This window comes from Puntigrus tetrazona, chromosome 1 (assembly GCF_018831695.1).
Source record: "Puntigrus tetrazona isolate hp1 chromosome 1, ASM1883169v1, whole genome shotgun sequence".
Taxonomy (NCBI): domain Eukaryota; kingdom Metazoa; phylum Chordata; class Actinopteri; order Cypriniformes; family Cyprinidae; genus Puntigrus; species Puntigrus tetrazona.
In genome coordinates, this window is record NC_056699.1 from 7773547 (window position 1) to 7797125 (window position 23579).

The window sequence follows — 23579 nt, forward strand, 5'->3', positions numbered from 1 at the left end:
TTTTTTTGCGAAGAGCGGTTTGCGGAACGGCGGCGCTTTTGATTACGCAACCCGGTCCACTTTCGCGCGCATCATGCCAACGCCACTGCAATGCAGCATCGAGCGCACCGCCGCCGCTGTTCTGCAGTAACGCTGCTGGCACGCGATCATCTCGCGGCACCGAGCGGGCGTGTATTGAGTATTGATAAGGAGTGATGCAGCGAGAGCGAGCCTATAATCATCGTGCCAATATCCCCCACCAGCTCTCTTCTGCTGCCGAGAACAGGTGCGGAGCAGCTGTTTCACATGCAGTCTTTAGTCTGACTCCGATTTCTGAAATCACGGAATAGCTGTGTGCGATTAGATTACGCCTGTCTAGCTCAAACTAAAAGATAGAGGAGAGAAACCCATCTTTGTAGTTTTGGAATAGGTGCAGAAGCAACCCAGCTTCGATATTTATCATGACTGATAGTACAATATTAATTATTCATGTCTACAATGTAGGCCTGCGTTTAATTACATTTTTTTTAATATAAATTCCACTAGGGTGCCTTTTTTTTACTTAAAATAAATCTAATGCAAATGCAAAAACGCTGGTGTGCCTGCAGATTAACAAATGAATCCCTCATTGACAAATAGACTTTGATTGTAAGTAAGTTTGCTGCAAGGCAAATCAAACCGAATGGGAGTAAACTTACTGAACATCTAAAAGTAAGATAACAGAGAGATGGGATATTACCATATCTGAAAAGCGAGATGTTATGAATTAGAATAAAAACTAAACAATAGAAGCAAAGAGGAGACAATGTTTAATCTGCTGTAAAGCAAACTATAGGTTTTGCCAGAAATCCCATTCACTGTCCTCATAAAGTTTAGAAGAGCCATTTTTTTCCTGAAAGAAGAAAGTCTAAATGTATTTGGCTTTTGAGTAAATCATGGGCTAATTTTCATTGAGCTATCGCTTTAAGAGATGTTTTGGTGGTTGCTAAAATTAAATTAAAAGAATCTACATTTAAACCAGGAACATTTAGTAATTATTTTACTCGTTTTAATAAGGGAAGTTTTGTTAATGTATAGCGTAGCCTGTTGCGATGCTCAAAGCATGTGTTACTGATTGTGCTAATGGACATTTCAGCGAAAAATCTAACAAAATATAAAAACAAATAAATCAAGAAATTCATTATTTATTTTAAAAATATATACTTTTTTTGCTATGGAAAAAAGTTGATGCTGTTTCCCGTCAGTGGGGGGCAGCAGTGAGCTGTGAAGCGCCGCTCGCCGCTCCTCCAATAGAAAGCGAGAAAGAATCTTCTGACGGCGATAAGCATTGATCCGATTAATCTGCCTCAGTTGATTTATTGGGTGTATCAGTATTTGGTTTGATCGATTCCGTAACATCTGTTACCACGCAAGGGACTGTACTACAGATAATCGTGTCAAACGTAAGTAATGGGCTAACAAGGCAAGCTAGCATTCTTGGGCCAGAGGCAGCAGAGTGTGTATAAAAGTACACGCGAAACTTTTTGCCACGTTACCTTTACTGTAGACTCGACGTATGTTGTTTATTAATTAAATAACTTTTCACAGCTCATTTGACTTTGCAGTGTATTTAGTCGGTAATGTATTCGGTATTTAATTGAAGATGATATCGTTACAAATAGACTTTGTACAGCGGTGTCCAACGTTATTACAGCAGTAGTATTTTCAGTCAGTTAATTCTACATTTTTCTGTAGCTTGTCTGTGGGAAATATCGGTTCACATTTCCAAATGTTAATTTTCCATTAATCTCAAACCGTGACGGACGCCTACAAGATTATTTAATAAACTATCTGCAAAGCTACAGTACTGTGACGAGTTTTAGGCACCGGTGTAAAATGCTGTCGTAAATAGATTTTCTTCATCGACTAACATTGTTATAACATTATAGTTTACCGCTAAGTAAACTATATTAATTAAATCCGTATTTGGTGGGACCATCCTAAAGCAGCTTTTGCTCTAGGTGCACTAGCAGTTTTTCAGGCAGGTCTTTTGAAGCACCTCGGGAGACATTGTCACAGTTCTTCTGGGTTTGTTCTGTCTTTGTTTTTTTTTTTTTTTTTTTAATCTGTCTTTCTTGTTCTGTATTTCTTGTGGCCACCACTGTATGATCTTCCTCATGTTTATCCGTAGTACTCTGAATGTAGTATTTTACAGCAATGATATCAAAACAGTATATAAAACATCCATACATACATACATACACACACACACACACACACACACACACACACACACACACACACACACACACACATATATATATATATATATATATATATATATATATATATATATATATATATATATATAATATGCATATTTTTAATATATAAATATTTGTTTAATATAAAATGTTTGATATATAAATGCAATGTATAGTTAAATCTATACATGCATGTGTTTATTTAAATATACATCATATTTTGTGTAAACAAAAACCTATATATATATATATATATATATATATATATATATATATATTAGTAATTAATACTAATACATTATCCAGTGCTATTGTAGATCAGGTGCTTGTCTCTGGTTCCTTCAGTAGATGGCACTATTTCCCTTTGTTTTGATGACCCTGCTGTCTGCTGAAAAGATGTTCCTCAGTTCCAGATGTTTGTTTGTATTACTGTGTATTACTGTAATTATACAGTATCAGTGATACAGCATCAGTAACAGACCTCATGCAGTAGCTCTGTCTGTATTTTTTTTGGCTCATCTCTCACCTCTGGTAGAAGCTCTTGTCGTGATCAGCATGTTGTAAATTGTTTTTATGCTCTTTTTTTTTTTTTTTTTAAACGGCATATGGATTATTTGAAACTCATAGGAAATAGCACTTTTATGAGTTATTAAAGGAGCACTAAGATTGATATGGCAGTCCAAACCATCAGAAGGAAAACAATTAAGATGATTGGAGGATGTGGTGTCTGCAGCTTGAAGCACAAATGTCTAATAATCTTCCTTATAATCGATGATTTCTTGCAGCTGTTCTGTTGCGTTATCAGTGCTTTGTGATGCAGCACCTTCTCTGTGCAAATCGATTTAGATATATGACTGTCAGTGTGACGGTTAAATTCTGCTTTAGGATATAAAAGTTGAAATGCAAACAGAGACAGATCCTTGTCCACCACACCTAAGTTTAACTCTAGTCACACAACACACCCTTCCAGACGAGAAAGAAATGCATGGCTAAAGAGAGAGTTCAGGCACATGCCATCAAATACTGAAGTAATGCTGTTCCTGCTCCGTCACTCTCAGCATTGAGGTCACAGGTTGTGAGGACGTGGCTCTTATTTAGAGAACAGTTGACAGTTTCAATTATTTTAATCTGTTATTTCTCTCATTTTTGTTTGGTTGATTGTTTTTTTTTTTTTTAATTGCAAAGTATTAGGGGGGAAGCACCGAAATGAAAATTCTGGGTGCAGTTGGCAGAAAACCGATTATTTATTTCATTAAGCATTATATAGTCATTTTGTAAGATTTTTTAATTTATCATAGTTTAATGATCCTGAATATAAATTAAAAAAAAAAAAAAAAAACAAGCCTTTAAAACAACCACACTTTTACTGAAAATATTAATAATGACAACATTTTACAATAGGGTTCATTAGTTAACTACCAGAACATGAACTAATAATGAACAATAGTGTATTAATTGATTTATTAATAATAGTCAATGTTAATTGCAACATTTACTAATGTAGTATTAAAAAAACAACAATTGTGTTTAATGCACTTTGAATGCACAGCTGTATCATGTTTAACTAACATTAAGAAAGAGCTCTGCTTTTTGATCTTTGTTATTTGAGCTGCAGGCTACTATATTAGCAGATGCATGTGGAATGACAGGGCAGGGCGCGTCATATATTATCTAGCATATTTTCGGCTCGTGCTTTCGGCTCGCGTTTCTCTTGCATTTTAATTTTTTCGGCCACTAATTTTCAGTCCCTACAAAATATTTTAGAGAAAAATCTAGTTATGGTAAACAAATAATTAAAATGGCTATAATTAGGAAGAATCCAAAAAGAGTTGTCATGAGCTTTGCATATCGGCATATTATTATTTATTATATTAACAAATTAGTTGGGTAAAATGTAAATATAACATACACGTATGCATATATTAATATATAATTCATTTATTTAATTGTTATAATGAATTATTATAATTATTATATTGCTTAATATTTCGTAATTATTCTCTGATAACATATCTGATAACAAATATTCCTGTGCTTTTACTTTGTTTACTGTGTATTAATTTATGTTATCATTCCATTTTAATTAATATTTTTCAAGAAATTAAATTTACAATTTATTCTGTTTGGGAGAAAACCTGCTATTTATTGCTGTTTGATTGATATTGAAAGTAATTAAATGAAAATAATAATTAATTTTCTATGAATTAAAGCAGCTGCATTTAAATAGCATGTAATTAAAGTTTTGTCAGCAATTCGGAATATTATTATATTGATACAAAAACATGCAGTTAATTTTACATGTTTTTATAAATATATTTATTAGAATTAATACATATGCTGAGACCTGTCTTGAGTAAATAATTGTTTGTTATTTTTATTTGTAATGTTTGATAGTGTATATTTTAATATAGCTAATTATTTTAAATGTTTTAAGAAAATTACTGAACATTAATTTTAATTATTCAATTATAACATTGTATATAAGAAGGCAACAACTGGATGTGTTTTTAGCTGGTTCAAATAAAAATAAATAAAAAATATCTAAAAATATCTAAAAATAAATAAATATCTAAAAGGTGTAAAAAATACTTCCATTTAGCTGCAGAATGTGATCAATATTAAAATTGTTAAGGCATTTGATGTTGAAAGTATGTCGTGGGATTATAGTAACATGCTGGAATGTACAAAGGATGTACAGCAGCTTCTGATTGATCTGCTAAGGAAGTAAGACGTAGATTATTAGGCAGAGGGATGTTCCTGTGCACACAACTGTTGTGTGTACGCGTCTTTTCCTTCTCTCCTCCCCGCTTTTAAGTGCTTAAATCTGTAAACTTCTTCCTGGAGTGGAGAAGGTGCAGGGGGGAGGAGACACAACCAGCTCTCTCCCAGACAGCCAATGAGCGTGCAAGAGCTGTCCTGTCCCCGCCCCCCTGCGGCCGGACCTGGCAGAGCTGCTTTGTGTGAATTATGCTGGGGGCGGCTGTTCGCCTCTTTTTTGCTTTAATGGCTGTCAGAGACGCCAAATAGAGGCAGAGCAGCTAGAAACGGAAACGGAAAAGAAATCCACTGGAACCATCATGATGCCGGGAAATGCCAGAAACCCACACGTGAGTCAGAGACCATTTTTTCATTAGCTTTTTTCATTCCTTCTGGCTTCTTCCATCCCTCTTGCTCTCTCCCTCCCCCCTTGTAATGTTGAGGGAGCAGCTAGAGTCTTGTGATGCCTCTTTGGTAGGGATGATGAGGGTTGTGGTATTGTGGTAATGGTGTTCTGGGTTTTATTTTTATGTGGTGGAGATGACTGCGGCTGGTGGGACAGACGGGCAGTGCCCTAGAATCCCTCTAATACATTGTAGGACAAGTGTGAGAGTGATGAAGATTTCCCAAAAGGCCTAGCACTGCCTTAAACTATGCCATATGCCGTTGTAAGCTCATTTTTGGAGGACTTTTGGGAGGTGGCCCCGAAGATGTTCTGTAGGCATCTATTGGCTGTAGAGTACAGATACTGTACTGTCTGAGACCTTGTTCGTGTCATACCACGAGAGGAAAATCACATGTTTGTGAATCTTTAAATAAGTTATTATATTACACGCTGGTTCCGTGTGATGAACCTACATAGACGTTAATGTAATGTCAGGTTAAGGTTACTGCAGGTTTTACGTTGAAAGTTTGTCTTGTCGGTAATTTTTTTGGGATGGCCACTGAAAATTGTTTCGCCATCATAGGAGTAAATTGCATTCGTTTAAAATGTTTTAATCATTAAATTCAGCCTTGACGAAGGAATATCGTGAAAGTTTAAACTTTTGAAAAGGCGCATTGTTTTGAACTGACCTTGGCAACAAACACACAGATTTGTTGTGAAGCGCACACACACGAGACACTGAAAATGTTCATTCATTCTTTCGCTTCGTTTCATTCATTAATTTATCTGTATGTTCATTTGGTCCAGTTCTCCAGCTTGAATAAATCACACTGACATCTTCCGCTGTACAGAATACACATTTCTCAGTGGCACATTATATTGAATTATGAACGTACAGAACATTTAACATGCTGTAATGATTACACTTCTTCCATTAGAAATATTTCTAAATTAAAATTAATTAAATGTTTTTTTTGTGGGATATAATGTCAGGATTGTATCCCACAAAATATAATGAGGACGAGCTTTATTAAGAAATTTGGCATAATTTAGATTTTTATTTTAATAGAAGTGTTTAGGAATGAAGTTGTAATGAACAGTGAGGAAGCTGTTGCATTTTTTAATTGTTTAAAATAGTTTGCTTGTTAATTCTGAGAAAGTGTGGCTTGACCAACATGAAAAATGTTTTACATTAAAAAGGAAAGATTTTTATATATATTTCTATATATATATATATATATATATATATATATATATATATATATATATATATATATATATATATATATATATATATATATATATATATATATATATATTGCTTTGGATATATATATTGCTTTGGATATGTACTCATGTCCAAGCTTCAGGGAAAATATTACTTGTATTTGCTAGCATTTTAAATGTCATTTTTTTTTTACATTTTAAAATGCTGTAATGTTTCAAAAACATAAAAACAGACATCAATACAAATATTACCTTCATGCATGTCTAAAAGCATGAAACTTAGCATAACTCTATTGTTCTTTGAACCGTTTAAAATGTTTTAGCTCTGTGGTGCAACTGGTTTGTCTTGGAATTTAGTCCTGACGTTTGACATGACACGTTTTTTCATTCATCTGAGGCTTTGTGACAGAAGACGACTCAAACCACAAGTTTATTTGCATTGGCCCCAAGACACACCCTTGTGGCATTCCTCCATGTTTGGAATAGTTTATTTTTTTCTAATGTGAATGGCTGAAAGTGATCTCTTGTAACAATAACAATAATAATAATATCATTGAATAACGTTGTGTGGAATCATTGTGAGCCATTACGCCCAACATAAATCAGATTGCCGCAAATATGTGCTTTGCTCCTGCAATTATATTCTTGCTGGATGACATTTTTTCATTAAATATCTTTTTGCTGTGAAATCCATACAGATTTTTATTAAGTAAAAAAAAAAAAAGTTTATATTGTTAGTAATATTTCAAAATGAGCATTTGCTGGCCTGAAGCAGCTTTAGCTTATTACATACTCCAAAAAAATATGACCACATTAACACATAAATGTCGTAGAATAGTTTTTTGAGAAATGCATGTTTTATTGAGAGCTTTGAGACGCATGATACGGCCACTATATTCCATGTACTTTGAATGTGCTACTTTCCAGCGCTGTTTACTTTACGCTTGTAAAACTGATTTGAAATCTTTAAAATGGTCAATGTCCAAATGCAGAGTGCCAGCGTATGATGGTGCCTCTTTCGTTAGAAGAGCGTTTAGCAATGTGTTCTGCTGGCCAGTAAAGAATTGCCTATTCAAGGAAGGTCACTTTCATGATGGATGCATAGTTTTATATTCCTCTATGAAGTGACATGGCAATATATACCTATTTTCTTTCCTTATTCTGTTTTCATGCCTCAGAGTGTTCAGGTCAGGAATACTCATGTAAGTATGATCCTTCTCAATTTAGCAACCCCTGGCATGAAAGACGTGCTCTGATTTGCTACTACTACAGAAGTATTTTCATTTTGTTTTTCTTATTTAAACATACACTATTGTTCAAAAGTTTGGAACATTCAAGATTTTTAATGCTTTTGAAAGAGGTTTCTTCTGCTCTCCAATCAAAACTATGGTAATATTGTAAAATATTATTTTTCTTTAAAAAAAAAAATTCAAGCCATTATTTTTGTCTTTGTATCCTTTACAAATTATCTTTATATGCTGATTTGGGGCTCAAGAAACATTTCTTATTACACCTGTGTTGCAAGATTCTGCTGGTTTTAACCTTGTGAATATATATATATATTTATTTATATATATATATAAATATATAAATTATGCAAACCTGATATAACTTTAATAAATAATAATAAATTTATAGCATAATTTTTTTTCTTGCCATGAAAATAACCACCCAGGAATTTTTTAATATGAATTAAAGCATTTAATTAAAATAGATATCTTTGTAACATTGTAATTATAAATGTCCTTATTGTTACGTTGGATCAAGTAATTGCGTGCTTGCTGAATAAAAGTGTTGTTTAAAAAATAAATATATGCATACATACAACCAACTCCGAACTTTTGAACGGTAGTGTGTAAAATCCGGTGGTCAACACAGGGTTCAGATTGTGCTGAAATGCAATGCACCGTAGTAATATCTATCAACTAGGGGCTACGTCTTCAAGTGGAAGGATGGCACTTTATAAACAATTGCATTTAATGTAGTAACGTCTGTAGTAACTTTCTTCTAAAGTGGGACTGAGCTGTGACTAAATTCGCATATTCATTCTTCTTTATGCACTGTCAGAATACTGCGTAAAATTGTAATCATTTCCTCATTTAGGAACTTTACTATCTGAGGACCCAGAAAGCACAGCAGAAGATGGAGCGATCAGAGAAGAGGTCGAAGGACCGACTGTGTGTGTGCGTGGCCACCTGCAACAGAGCAGACTACTCTAAACTCGCACCCATCATGTTCGGCATCAAGTCTCAACCTGACATCTTTGACCTGGAGGTGGTAGTGCTGGGTTCACACCTCATCGACGATTACGGGTAAGACTGCCAGATTATGCCGATCAGAAGTCGTTTAACTGAATGCATGTTGCAACGAAATTACATTGTTTCTTCTGTGAAACACAAAAGAAGGTATTTTGTCTGTGCTTTGAAAATTGAAAAAAGCTTCGAAAGTTGTTTTGGTCCCCACTGATTCTAATTTTAACATTATTTAAAAAAATGTTTTTGTTTTTTTTTATTAATTTATTTTTGCTTCGGTGTGTATTCAGTGGATGTCCTACAAGTTTAAACTGTGACATGAGGGTGATTCGATGATGAAAAAAATTATTTATTGGTGAGCTTTTCCTTTTAAAAACATCTGATCCTGATCTGTATTGACTGTAATTTAGGTGATAACGTCTCATAGCAGTAATATAAAGAGCGAGATAAGCCACAGGTACAGTAACTCTATGTTCATTTGGGTTCGAGAGCTTCAGAACATGAATCAGCACTATTTCTCGCTGTTGCCATGGAAATGCTGGAATGCAGCTCTTAACGGCAGGAGCTCGGCTCACAGTGGGCTGCTGATGGGGGCTAGAAGACATTGTCTTTTATCAGTGAAGCCCGGCCAGTCTTGACTCCCTGGGTCATGTAAACTTGACATTAACTACAGGGAGCAAAGACTCTCTTATTCAAAGTACTGTAAATGGAAAACGCATCTTCTACCACTCAGATCATTTCTGTCTTCGATGCTAAATACTTAAAAGAAAATTGACTGAAAATGTTCACCATTATGACTGTTATTTCAGCTAAGATGTTATTGTAAGATTTGCATGCTGAATCCAAATTGGTCTTTTTTACATTTATTTGCATGCTGAGTTGTGATGGATCTTATCAGCTAGTAGTATATAGTAGGGCTGTAAAAATGATTCTCTGAAATCAGTAATAATTTACAACAAATTTATTTGACAGGATGTGCAATAACAATTTTAATAATCGATTAAAATGAAATTAAGTACAATTATTGTGTATATACATATATAATATGTGTGTGTGTGTGTGTGTGTGTGCTGTCAATTGATTAATCACATTCATAGTATATGTGTGCATATTTATTGTGTATACATAAATACAATCATGCATGTATTAAAAGTATTATTTGTTTCTATATTAAATATATTAATTAGATTATAGTAATAGAAATAAAATGTATATACATGTAAATATTTTTTTAAATATATACTGAATGTGTATTTATATATACATAATAAACAAACACAGTACACATGCACATATTATGCAAACAAAAATTTATTTTGGATGCGATTAATTTGAGGCACACATTTTTATATAATCTAAATTATATAAATATATACATTGTAAATATTTTCAAAATACATACTATATGAGTGTATTTATATATAAATAATACATATACACAGTAGACACACATATAATGCAAACAAAAAGTTAATTATTTCACACAACACACACTCATACATATACATATATTTATATTTATTATAGAAATATATAGAAATAAGATCATTTAATTATGATCAAATTAATCATTAAATGATCATTTTCATTCTCCCTTTCCCAGAAACACATTTCGTATGATTGAACAGGATGAATTTGATATCGGCTCTAAGTTGCATACCATTGTTCGCGGTGAGGACGAGGCCGCGATGGTGGAGTCTGTGGGTCTCGCGCTTGTGAAGCTTCCAGACGTGCTCCAGCGTCTCGCCCCTGACATTCTGCTCGTTCACGGTGACCGTTTTGACGCTCTGGCCTTGGCGACGGCTGCGGCCCTAATGAACATTCGCATTTTGCACCTGGAAGGTGGAGAAGTGAGTGGCACCATTGACGATTCAATTCGTCACGCCATCTCCAAACTAGCACACTACCACGCCGTCTGCACGCGCTCCGCAGAGAGACACCTCATCTCCATGTGTGAAGACCACTCTCGCATTTTACTGGCAGGCTGCCCATCATACGACAAGCTGCTTTCTGCCCACCAACGAGATGATTATACGGATATCATCAAGGCATGGCTTGGTATGTACTATGTAGCAATGGGTTGAGATGGCAGTTACTAGAGATAAACAATGAAGACTGCAATCAAAACAGCACAAAATTACTTTAAAGTTGGTTATATACTACTAATGCTGTTTTTTTGTGTATTTTGATTTTTTTTTTATTTCTTAAACAGGGGATGATGTGAAGGAACAGAACTATATTGTAGCTCTGCAGCATCCTGTTACCACAGACATCAAAAATTCTATTAAGATCTATGAGTTAATGCTGGACGCCCTCATCTCGTTCGACAAGAGAGCTCTCATTCTTTTCCCGAACATTGATGCAGGTCAGCTTTTTTATATTTTTACATATACATTTATATATACACTTTTGAGTACAGCTGCATTTTCTTTCAGATTGAAGGGCTTTGTATGACCCTCGGTGGTTTTATCTACAGTATAAGATAACTTACAAGGGCTTTAGAAACAGACAAAACAGTTTGGTGGTTTGTTTTGAGTTTGGTGTTAATGACAGGTAGACACTACTGGAGGCAGCAGCCAAAGCAAAAGCCGCTGTTTCTTCTATCGGCATAGAACTGTTTACAGAAACAAAAGGATGGAGTGGGTGGCGTGACCAAACTTTCATACCACAGTTTGTGTTATTTTATGTTAATAATTAAAATATAGCTGTTTTGCTGTGAAATTTAATTTTTAAAAAATCTGCAAAAAATGCAGACACTATATATTCAGTGTTAATTAAATGCTATAGTAATATTTATTCATTATTTGAAGAATTATTTGTTTTATATATTCAGTTTTTGTTATTTTTTTATTATATTATATTATATAGCCTTTTTTTTTTTTTTTTGGAGAGATACTGCAAAAATAACATATTTTGACTTTTCCACCGCTCCAAATGTCAGGACCTTTCTAATGTAATGAGATATTTGCTATTGTATTATATACAATTTTATTATTTATCCATGTTTTACATTTGCTTTTACTTTAGCTTTCATCGTATTGTTTCATTGTAAAATTTGATTTAAATTTTAGTATGTTTTTTTCATGTAATATATTTATTTATTATTATTTTTTTGTAGTTTTGGTTAATAACACCTAATGTGACACAGTTGTAGTATAAAGTATAAAGTGTAAAATTACGAATAAAAAGGGATTGAGAATTCTTATGAGCCAGGCATTTCCATTAATCTTTCAAAAACGTTACAAGTTGAGACAGCCTTTCCTGAATGAGCGCTATAGAAGTGTAGTAGAACTGCACCCCGTTAATCCCGTGCTGCTGTGTGTTTTGTGTCATGTAGGCAGTAAGGAGATGGTTCGCGTGATGAGGCGGAAGGGAATCGAGCAGCATCCGAACTTCCGAGCGGTGAAGCATGTTCCTTTCGATCAGTTCATCCAGCTGGTGGCACACGCCGGCTGCATGATCGGAAACAGCAGCTGTGGAGTTCGAGAGGCTGGAGCGTTCGGGACACCTGTCATTAACCTCGGGACTCGCCAGACGGGCAGAGAAACTGGTGAGATGGTTATGAATATGAATAACTGACCACTAAATTGAAGCATTATGGCAGTATATAATCACTACTTTGTATTCTTTATAGTATTTGTTCATGATGTACATGATTTTTGAAATCAGCATGGCATGTTTATTCTTCTGAAAGGCCCAGGCTGATTTTTGTTTAATTGAGTTTTTAAATCTTTTGTATGAGTCTTGATGGATCAGGTTTACCAATTCATGTTTTTTGGCAATAGGGGAAAATGTTCTACATGTGCGAGATGCAGACACACATAATAAAATATACCATGCCCTGGAGCTGCAATTTGGAAAACGCTACCCCTGGTAATGAATTTCTTTCTTTATTTTATTCTCTCTCAAGCTAATACTATATAATCATTAAAAAAATTAAGGCTCCCTGTTGAGTTCCATGTTTTTTTTTTCATCAGGACATATAAATATAAAATAAATAACTGGTTCTTTCCTGGTCTTAAAATTTGGAAAATAAAACCTCAGGTTAACAACAAAGCATGACATAAAGAGATAAAGTACGTAAGGATCTCAGATTTTTCCATTATAGTTTAGTGGTAGTAAATAGTAACAATTTAATGTGCAAATTACTCATTTAAGTATTGCAAAATAAAGCTATTTTATTTCTTGATTTGTCAAGGTATTATTTCTAATTTTCTTTTTTTATTAAGTTTGTTTTTGATATAGTTGTAAACATACATATATTGTCCACCATTAATGTGTAATATTGCTCATTAAAATTAAGAATTAAGCTTATTTATAATTTCAAGTTTTATAATTGAATGTTACTTATTCTATTTTAGTTAGTTGCCAATGCAAGCTATTTTTATCATACGTTTTTGTTTCACATCGTCTTTATTTGCATTAACAAAAACAATATTTAATAGCTATAATTAACACTATTCAATAGTTTTAGCTCACATTAACAACATGTCTCTCATTTATCCATAAACTAATATCAGGCAAACTGATTTATCAAACTGTTTGATTTTATGGGCGTCAGGAAACTGTCACGTATTATTACGGTTGGATCAGTCAGCTCATTTTTGGCCATTCTTAAATAACCCAGATAATGATTATATCCTGTGTTTTGGCTCTGTCCACTAGCTCCAAGATCTACGGCGATGGAAATGCAGTCCAGCGCATCTTGAAGTTCATGCAGTCCATTGACCTTTCCGAGCCACTACAGAAAAAGTTCTGTTTCCCAGCAGTGAAGGAATGCATCTCTCAAGATATCGACCACATTTTAGAGACCCAGAGTGCTCTTGCTGTGGATTTGGGGGGAACCAACCTGCGTGTTGCCATCGTCAGTATGAAGGTATGCAAAGCAAGGCTCTGGAGTCAATCCAGTTCATGCTCTTGCGTTTTCGGCCGTGACAGGATGTGTGTGTTTGCCAGACTGACGTGTTTTGTGCACCAGGATATGCAGCACTTAAGTAAATATTTCATTCGAGTGACTCACCCAGGACTGACTGTAAATCAAACAGCGGCAGGTTTGATCAGAAGGGTTGTGCAATCAGTTAAAGAATGGTGCGGTTCTCAGACACCCCTTTAAATATGTAATTAGTTTAATTTTCAATATTTGGCATTGGCAAAGCATTGCTGAATGTAGATAAACATGTATTTCAGACTTACCTATTTTACAATATTATTCACAAAAAATATTTTAACAGGAAATATCCATTTTCGAAATCTGTAAAATGGCTTGATATTTCATAAACATTATAAACATCATACTGGTGCTGAAGCAGTTTATAATGATAGTGTCTTCATTTAAATGTATATTTAAACGCTGCAATTCTTATTGGTTTAGGTTTATAACTATCAAAGGGTCCATAATTCCAGTCAGAGTGATGGAGAGGTACAAATTCACAACAAATAACCAAATCAACTATATATAAAGAAAAAAAGCTAATCTGGGAAAATATAATTCAAGAGAATTAATTAATTTGCTGCTGCTGCTTTTTTTTTTTTTAATTTGCATGCGTGAAATGTCTTTTATGCTACCCAAAGTTGCATTTATCTGATCAAAAATACAGACAAAAAAATAATATTGTGATATACTGTTAAAAAAAAAATCAATTTTAATATATTTAAAAATGTAATGTATTACTTGTGAATGAAAAAGCTGAATTTCCAGAATGTTCAGATTCTTCTGATATTCTGATTTAGTGCTCAAGAAACATGTCATAATGGAAACATTTTTTAGTAATTATCAGTTGTGCTGCCTAATGTTTCTGTGACACTTTGTTTTTTGGTTAACAAGAAGTATAAAAATTAAAAATCTTTTGTACCATAAATGTCTTTACAGTAATTCTCTATCCGTTTAATGCATCCTTGCTGAAAGTATTAATTTATTGATTAGAAAAAACTTTCTGACTGATCCCAATTTTTTGAATGGTAGTGCATCTTGCAGAATGTTGGTGAAGTAATTTTTCATACATAATTTCATTGTGATGGTTTAATAGTTTCGTCACATTTTTTTCTTTGTTGTTTACATTTCCTCAGAAATGAAATGAAGTATATGATATTTGAAAAGGAAGATTTCCTCCTGTAAGTGTGTGCTTGTGTTTCAGGGCAAAGTGGTTAAGAAATATATCCAGCTGAATCCTAAGACGTTTGAGGAGAGGATCGAGCTGATACTGACCATGTGCAAACAGGCCATGGCTGACGCCGTTCACCTCAACTGCAGAATCCTGGGAATCGGTATGTCTGCGTTTGTCCCAGGTCTTTTTCTCTGTCTCTGTAAATTCACTCACTCATTCGCAGTCCATTTCTTTCAGGTGTGAGCACAGGAGGCCGTGTGAATCCACAAGATGGGATAGTCCTCCACTCCACTAAGCTAATAAAAGAGTGGAGTTCGGTGGACATCCGTACACCTCTTTCTAGCGCCCTTCATCTCCCTGTGTGGGTTGATAATGATGGCAACTGCGCCGCTCTCGCTGAGAGGAAGTTTGGTCATGGGAAAGGCGTGGAGAACTTTGTTACCATTATCACTGGAACCGGTTCGTTCCCTCTATTACATTCCTTTCTGTTAGTGGCTAGAGGTGGTGGGTTTTCCATTTTCTGTTTCAAAATGCAAAGAATTAAAGCTGACAGACTGGTTATTTAGGGTTCCTAGGTACCTTTCTTTTAATCAAGCAGCCACCTACACTTAAAATGTAATTCTCAAGAAGCTGTGCTAATTTTTTTTTTTTTTTTTTTTGAAAAGGTTACAGTTGAACTCTCTTTAAATTATTATGTTGTGTAGTAGTAGTAGTAGTAGTAGTAGTAGTAGTAGTAGTAGTAGTAGTAGTAGTGGTAGTGTTTGGGGTCAGTAAGATTTATTTATTTATTTTTTTGTGTATACTTTTATTCAGATGCATTCATTTGATCAAAAGTGAGAGTAAATACTACTGCTACAAAATATTTCTATTTTAAATAAATTCTCTTCTTTCTGTTAGTCAAAGGATATTGGTTCAATTACCTGAAAAAATATTAAGCAGCACAACTGAGCATCAAATCAGTATATTATAATGATTTCTAAAGGATTATGTGTCAATGAAGACTGGAATAAAGATGCTGGAAACTCAGGTTTACCAGGTTTATCACATGAATAAATTATATAGTGAAATAAAAAATAATAGAAAACATTCATATTCCATTCTAATAATATTTCAGATTATTTATTCAATTATTTTTAATGCAGCTTAGGTGAACACGAGAACATGAGAAAAATTAAATTGTACCTGCCTTTAAACTATATGCATTTTTAATTTACTTTTATGCTTGATTACTTAGATTTTTCCATGTTATTTTTTTATTTATTACAGACCTATGCCTATTGTGACTTTATCCTGTTAATTATATCTATAGTAGGTCATGGGGCAATAATTCTATATTTTAACCTTCTCTTTAACTTACACAGGTTGTATACAAATATTTAAAATACGATTTAAGTATTTAAAATAAGATTTTTTTTTTTTACCTAATGCCATGCACCTGCATAAATACTGACATTTTGATCTATTTCTTACTTTTATATGGCTTCTTTAACTTGTGTTTATTTGTGCAGGAATCGGAGGTGGTATAATCCAACATAATGAGCTGATCCATGGCAGCACGTTTTGCGCGGCAGAACTGGGACACATTGTGGTCTCATTGGAAGGACCAGAGTGCATGTGTGGCAGCCACGGCTGTATAGAGGCCTATTCATCAGGTCTCGCCCTGCAGAGAGAAGCCAAGAGACTCCATGACGGTGAGACAGACAACAGTTTGAGTAAAACAGGGTTATCAACTTCGCCCACTCTGTTGCAAAATACTTTGACTTTTCGTTTATTTAGTTGATAGCGAACAACTAAAATGGTTTGAATTCCTGTAAACGTCAATGTTGAAAGTGATGCAAACCCTCACTATTGTTTGTACTTGTTTGAACTTGTATTCCTTTCATCCTCAAACCTCATATTTTTCCACTAGACTTTATCTGTTCATTCTTTAAAGACGCAATTTGGCATAAAAAAGCGACACCTAACTAACATTTTTCTGTAGTGTTATAGTGTCTCAGCATTTGATGGATTCATTTATTTTAGTGATCATTGTTTGAATTTCTGTTTAAGCCCCATTAATGCATTAACTAAGCAGTACGTTTGTTACAATAAAAATTAAACCGTTCAACACTTTTAAATAATATTAACCAATATAACTTTTGATTTGAATATATTTATTATAATTTCCTATATTATTAATTTTTATATTTCATTGTTGTATAGTATTAATATAGTATGTAATTAATTTAAAAATGTTGAAATTAGAATTTTTCAATTATTAGAAATTTAGTTTAATGTACTAGTGTAGTGTAATATTTTTCTTTTTCTTTGAAATTAAATGAAATAAAAAAGGATATGATATTAATAAAATATATATTATAAAAATTCAATTAAAATAAATCGTCCCGTTTAAACAGGTTTAAAATAGCAATATAGTTGATAATGCTAACAACGTTTAATTTCTACTTTGAGCTGTTTTAAAGCTTTTCTAAAATCAGTCACTGGGTGTGACACAGAGCTGTACATAACAAATGTTACCAAGTTAAAGTAAAACATTGTAATTACACGTTTCTTTCACGTTCGATCGCAGAGGACATGCTATTGGTGGAAGGAATGACCGTGAACAACAAAGAACAGGTGAACGCTGTTCATCTCATCAGCGCTGCTCGCCTCGGCAACTCCAAAGCTGAGAGTGTTCTTCACACTGGTGAGAGGCACTTTTCAAGTACATCCATTATTCTGAGCAGATTTGCAGCGAAGGAAAGCGCTGACAGCTTCTCTCCTTTTCCCTAACAGCGGGAACTGCCCTCGGTTTGGGCATCGTGAACATCCTGCACATGGTCAACCCGTCTCTGGTGATCCTGTCCGGTGTCTTGGCGGCGCACTACGAGAATCCCGTACGTCAGGTGATCAGCCAGCGCGCTCTCCCCTCCGCGCAGGGGACCAAGGTCATGGTGTCTGAGCTCGAGGACCCCGCTCTGCTGGGAGCCGCCAGCATGGTACTGGACTATACTACTCGACGCACCTACTGAAAGAGCTCGAAGACCAGGAACCAATCAGCTACAGACTTAAAGAACGAGGGCCAATCATGTGCTATGTCCTTGTTAGGATCATAGTGGCTTCAAACAGACCTAAACAGATTGTAGTTTATACTATTTACACATATAGGTGCTATGTTATTCGGGATCAATTGCCTAATGAAAGATTATTTTTAATTTGGGAAAATGGTTAAAGTATATGAAGGATGGTTTTATTTAATATTTGTACAGTATAACTAAGGGGTATTTGTTACAGAGAGGCTGCTGTGGTCACCCATTCTGTCTATCTTGCTTTCTATTGTTTGTGTTTTTTATTGCAGGCAGTCGTGTTCTTCTTGCGCCTTATGTTGTTCGTTGCCAAGCATTTCTTTTGTTTACAGCACCATGTCTCATTGTATTCGTTCACTCAGCCCGTATGAATGAATGAAAAATGTATCTCCAGTATGTCTACAGTAATTTAATATTTAATTTGAATCGCAGAACTTGGTAGAATTGTTTACCTATTATGTACATTAAAAATGATTAAAACAAAGTTTCCTTTTATTGCCTGTGTGTGAGTGTGTGAGTGTGTGAGTGTGTGAGTGTGTGAGTGTGTGAGTGTGTGAGTGTGTGAGTGTGTGTGAATGTGATTATTTTTTATAAACACACACACAATTGCATATAGGTAAGTGATAATTGATATATAATGATAATGTGTGTTTGTTAGTATATACTGTATGTATGTATGATATTCTTTGGGAGAGCTTTGTTATGCTTAGTTATTATGTATGTAAATTAAATTAAATATGTTGTAATGTTTATTCATTAAACATTACAAATTACACACTTATACAGTACCTATATATATATGTATATATATATATATATATATATATATATGTATATATGTATATATATATATATATATATATATATATGTATATATATGTATATATATATAAGAACAAAATGTGGCAAAATATGTTTTTATGTATGCGCTTAAATACTTATGGAATTTTAAGTATGTTTTATATATAACTGTTTACCAAAGAGCCTCATAAAGATTATAGTAAAAAGCGTTCAGTCTTCTATGGGAAAAAAAAGAGCTTTTATTTTGAAGCACCACAGACGACGTAAGGTGTGCGCTAATAAACCCGGAAGTTCCACTGATTCTCTCAACCCTGCGTTTGACGCGTGTAAAGCAGTGAGATAGACTCACTTCTGAAGCTTTTCTTCTTGTGCTTGTGAATTTGGGTGTAAAATGCCTCTTAAATTTGAGTTATGCCCCGGCCGCACGATCGGAGGAAACAACCCGTGTTTCATTATTGCAGAAATCGGACAGAATCATCAGGGAGATATTGAAATCGCCAAGAAAATGATCAAGATGGCAAAGGTTCGAGTTTATTTGAATTAATTCACATCGGTACTGCACATTTAGTATAGGCGGCGAGTCTGCAAGTTTAAAAAAATGTTTTGGAAAATGTTTTTTCATATGCTTTATTACTTCTTAATTACTGTTTGCAGTAGGTCATCATGTATGTTTTTACTGTCAGTGGTACAGTGCAGGACAGGTGTCGGGTTACTGCTTAATCTGATATTGGACATAAAATACTTGAAAATGCTTCTCAGATCACATCCCTACACTCTGGAAGTCTGCTGTTGAATATCCTTAAAGCTTTAAAATGTCTGAAATTAATTTACAATGGAATTATTCCATAAAGAATGAAAATATATAATAATAATAATGATGATAATAATAATATACCTTATCAGTATATCACTAAGAGTATATATTAAGACTGTATACCGTGTAAAACTGTATATTAGAAGACTAATTTTTAGAAGAGCATTTACTCATTTTTCTGTTACCATTACTTTTAAGGTCTCGTTGTTTTACATAACATTTCTGATATGATTTCCTCAATATAACTATTGATTTTCTATACTAGGACTGCGGCGCGGACTGCGCGAAGTTTCAGAAGAGTGAGCTGGAGTTTAAGTTCAATAAGAAAGCTCTGGAGAGGCCGTACACCTCCAAACACTCCTGGGGAAAAACATACGGAGAGCACAAGCGCCATCTAGAGTTCAGTCATGAGCAGTACAGAGAGCTGCAGCGGTACGCCAAAGAAGTGGGCATCTTCTTCACTGCGTCGGGGATGGACGAGGTGAGCGGGTTACAGCCGCACAGCGCATGCGCGGGCTGTTAGACTAGCACCCGTCTTTTATTTCTTTTGGATCAAGGCTTGCAGATATCAAAGAAAGATAACAGGAGCCTGCTCATTACATCAAAAACCATCAAAAGTCACGTGTGTTGTTGTGTTTCTCACGTGTCGTGTGAATATACAGTTGACTCTTATGAAAGTACTGTACACGGGACAGTGATGCTTTACGCTGATGTGCTTCTATATTATAACCAAGAAAGTCATGTGTGTTTATTTTATTTAATTTTTTTATTTAATTGTCTGCTTGTGTCTTTAAGATGGCTGTAGAATTCCTCCATGAGCTCGATGTGCCTTTTTTCAAAGTTGGATCTGGAGACACCAACAACTTCCCCTACCTCAAAAAAACTGCCCAGAAAGGTAACATTTTGATATTTAAATGTATTATTTATTTTTTACTGATATTATTTCGAATGATTAATAAGATATTGTAAAATGCTGGATAAATATGTGTGTATGTGTATTTGTATATGTGTGTGTGTAGATAAATAAATAAATAAATAGATGTTTACTATTATTATTAACCTTAATAAAAAATGTACATATATTTACACACACACACACTGTTCAAAAAATTGCAAAAAGAAAAACTGAATAAAGTTTACTCAGCACATTCAAAAGTGACATTTATGATGTTACAAAGGTTTTATTTCAAATATGTTTTTTAATAAAACAAAAAAGCTTTCCAGGTTTTCACAAATTTTATATTTTTAAGAAGCACAATATTACATATATTAAAGTAGAAAATGCTGTATTTTTAAGTCAGCATAACATTTTTACTATATTAACTTTCTTTATTGTCTCGCATCCATGATAAGCATAGGTTATAAATATTAATTAAAATATATAATACAGTTTTCTAGCTTATTTAATACATTTAGCATCTGATGCTTGTCTGTGTGTGTTCAGGACGTCCCATGGTAGTGTCCAGCGGAATGCAGTCCATGGAGACCATGCGCCGTGTTTATGCAACTGTGAAGGAACACAACCAGAACTTCTGCATCCTGCAGTGCACAAGTGCATATCCACTGGAGCCCGAGGATGTCAACCTGCGGATTATCACGGTAAAGAAACCAGCTCTTTACACACTCAAATATGTTATATTCAAATCACTATAGTCGGCTATATAATCATCATCTATGCGATTAGCTAAATATGCCCCCACCCCTACTATACAGGAATATCAAAAGGAATTTCCAGACATTCCCATTGGTTACTCAGGCCATGAAAGCGGGGTCAGCGTCACAGTTGGGGCAGTTGCACTGGGAGCAAAGGTCGTGGAGCGTCACGTGACCTTGGACAAAACCTGGAAAGGCAGCGACCATGCGGCATCTCTGGAGCCTGAAGAGCTGGCTGAGCTGGTGCGATCGATCCGCATTGTGGAGAGAGCTTTAGGCACTGGAGTGAAACGCATGCTGCCCTGCGAGGTGCCATGCCATGATAAGGTACAAGAAGAACCAGTGCAAATGCATTCCTTTTCATGACATGCATAACATTACTAGAGGCAAGCGGTACTGTTAACTACCACTACTACTAAATTGTGGTACATCAGTGTTTTTTTTATTGCAACATAAATAAAAATATTAAATATTTAATAAATAATAAATATTTAGATAATATAATATATATAACTACTGATAATATTTAAATAATGTGTGTTTATCTCTTAATAGGTAAATGTATATAATGCATGTGTGTGTGTTTACTAATGTTTATTATAATTAAATTATAAATTTAAGCAGCACAATATAAAATAAATCACAGTAGAAAATGTTGCATTTTAAATTAAAATATTTATTACTGGTTTACTGTTTTATACATGCATTCATACATGCAAGCAAGCATCACTATTAACTACTATTATTATATTGTGCTATATCAGTTTTTTTTTTAAATTTATGTTTCGTTATAGTATTTGTCTAAACTTTAAATGCATTTTTAAAAAGGAAAAAATGTTTTTTTTTATTTTTGGTTTAGTTTGTTTTAGCAATTTTGTGTGCTTTTGGATTCTTTTATAAATATTTCTCTTGCTTTAATTTCGTTTTCATTTCCTTCATTTCATTTTCATTTAAGTGTTTTCATTACATATCTTAATTTCAGTTCATTCGTACTGTTGTAGCACTTTCGGTGTCTGCGTCAAGCCTCATCTGTTTTACAGCTCCGTTCTCTTTCTATCTTATGTTGTATTCCTGCCACTGCTTTCCTGTTCTCACCCTGTTTCCTTGCAAAACATCCTGTCTTAACTTTTCTTTTCTTTCTTTTTTTTATCCATCATCTTTAGCCATTGACTACCTAGTATCACTACCCCTTAACTTTGCTTAATCTCGGTGGGATGTTTGTTTTGAACGGCACAACCACATAGTCATCAAGTAACCCGCTCTGTCAAAACATTTCTATAATTCCTTTTCTACATCTTTCGCTCCCCTCTAGCTTGGGAAATCTGTAGTGGCTAAGACGGACATCCCGAAAGGTACAGAACTGACCCTTGACATGTTGACGGTGAAAGTGGCAGAACCTAAGGGTGTAGCCCCAGAAGACATCTTCCAGCTGGTTGGGAAGAAAGTGACAACAGACATCAAAGAGGATGAGAGTGTCACTGAGGATGTAGTCGACAACTACGGCAAAAAAGCCAAAGCTTGAGGAAAACCGACTCCCCGGCCTGGCATTCTTCATCAGACTGGAAAGAAATTGAGATATTTTGCCAAAATGCATAATTCAAGAACAATGGTGAAAACGGCATTATGTTTTGTTTGATGTAAGACTGAGACAAATGCAACAGTACAACAGTACAACAAATGCTGTTAATTGTTATTTGCCAAATACTGTTGAATAAATAACGGAGCTAAAAAGCATTGAAGTCTGTTTTATTTTGAAAGAAAATTAATGGAATCAAAAATGTTTAGGCCTTTGTTACTATCCATAGAAATGACCAATTATAATTACAATTTAATTTGGTAAACTCATGAGTTGCTGGTTTTGACTGAGTGAGTTAGTGAGTGATACGATTTTTTTTTTTTTTTGTATATACTGTGTATCATGGTAGGATCATAATTGTCTTTTTCAGTACTGCGGTACATGAATGCATGATATGATCATTACATATTATAATCAGCCGTTTTCCTTTTGAAACTAAAACAACACCTAAATATTGCTGTCAGTTGACCTTCAAAGTCCAGCATGATTCTTTTCATGAAGGGCACAACGCTGTCAGTTTTTCATGACAAACCCCGTTTATATTCATTATAGACTGATACGTATGCAATCCCATATTGCTGCAACGCCCTATCAGGGCACGCTGACGATCACGGGACCTGCACAGCCACGGTTTAGTCATTTTATTGGTCGGCGACTCAACTTCTCGCCATTTGTATGGACAATAGAACTGCTCGTCAAAAACACAGAGCGCTGATTGGTTGA

General features: G+C 34.5%; 2 protein-coding genes across 6 annotated transcripts; both read left to right on the forward strand.

The window, feature by feature from the left end:
* Positions 1–1264: 1264 nt before the first annotated feature.
* gne (glucosamine (UDP-N-acetyl)-2-epimerase/N-acetylmannosamine kinase) lies at positions 1265–18496 on the forward strand. Of its 5 annotated transcripts, XM_043240935.1 has the most exons (14): positions 5152–5329; positions 7770–7793; positions 8695–8903; positions 10447–10901; positions 11056–11208; positions 12181–12393; positions 12629–12716; positions 13509–13719; positions 14215–14262; positions 14978–15107; positions 15185–15406; positions 16456–16638; positions 17517–17633; positions 17723–18496. In XM_043240935.1, exons 1-14 carry the CDS (start codon positions 5300–5302, stop codon positions 17956–17958), a joined length of 2319 nt encoding a protein of 772 aa, XP_043096870.1. In that variant the 5' UTR covers positions 5152–5299; the 3' UTR covers positions 17959–18496. The 5 variants fall into 5 exon arrangements, with proteins under 5 accessions (XP_043096872.1, XP_043096870.1, XP_043096871.1 ...); XM_043240937.1 differs by lacking the exons at positions 5152–5329; positions 7770–7793 and adding an exon at positions 1265–1421; XM_043240936.1 differs by lacking the exon at positions 7770–7793.
* Positions 18497–19101: 605 nt separating this feature from the next.
* nansa (N-acetylneuraminic acid synthase a) lies at positions 19102–23014 on the forward strand. The gene is made up of 6 exons (XM_043216834.1): positions 19102–19336; positions 19893–20108; positions 20423–20522; positions 21072–21226; positions 21341–21607; positions 22593–23014. The coding sequence occupies exons 1-6, from the start codon at positions 19205–19207 to the stop codon at positions 22800–22802; spliced, it is 1080 nt and encodes a 359-aa protein (XP_043072769.1). The 5' UTR covers positions 19102–19204; the 3' UTR covers positions 22803–23014.
* Positions 23015–23579: the final 565 nt, after the last annotated feature.

Coding starts and splice junctions, on each gene's coding strand:
- gne (XM_043240933.1), top strand. CDS start 7,689: ATGCATAGTTTTATATTCCTCTATGAAGTGACATGGCAATATATACCT. Junction 7,794..8,694: donor TTCAGGTCAGGAATACTCAT/GTAAGTATGATC, acceptor TTCCTCATTTAG/GAACTTTACTATCTGAGGAC. Junction 12,394..12,628: donor CCAGACGGGCAGAGAAACTG/GTGAGATGGTTA, acceptor TTTTGGCAATAG/GGGAAAATGTTCTACATGTG.
- nansa (XM_043216834.1), top strand. CDS start 19,205: ATGCCTCTTAAATTTGAGTTATGCCCCGGCCGCACGATCGGAGGAAAC. Junction 20,523..21,071: donor CAAAAAAACTGCCCAGAAAG/GTAACATTTTGA, acceptor GTGTGTGTTCAG/GACGTCCCATGGTAGTGTCC. Junction 21,227..21,340: donor TCAACCTGCGGATTATCACG/GTAAAGAAACCA, acceptor CCTACTATACAG/GAATATCAAAAGGAATTTCC.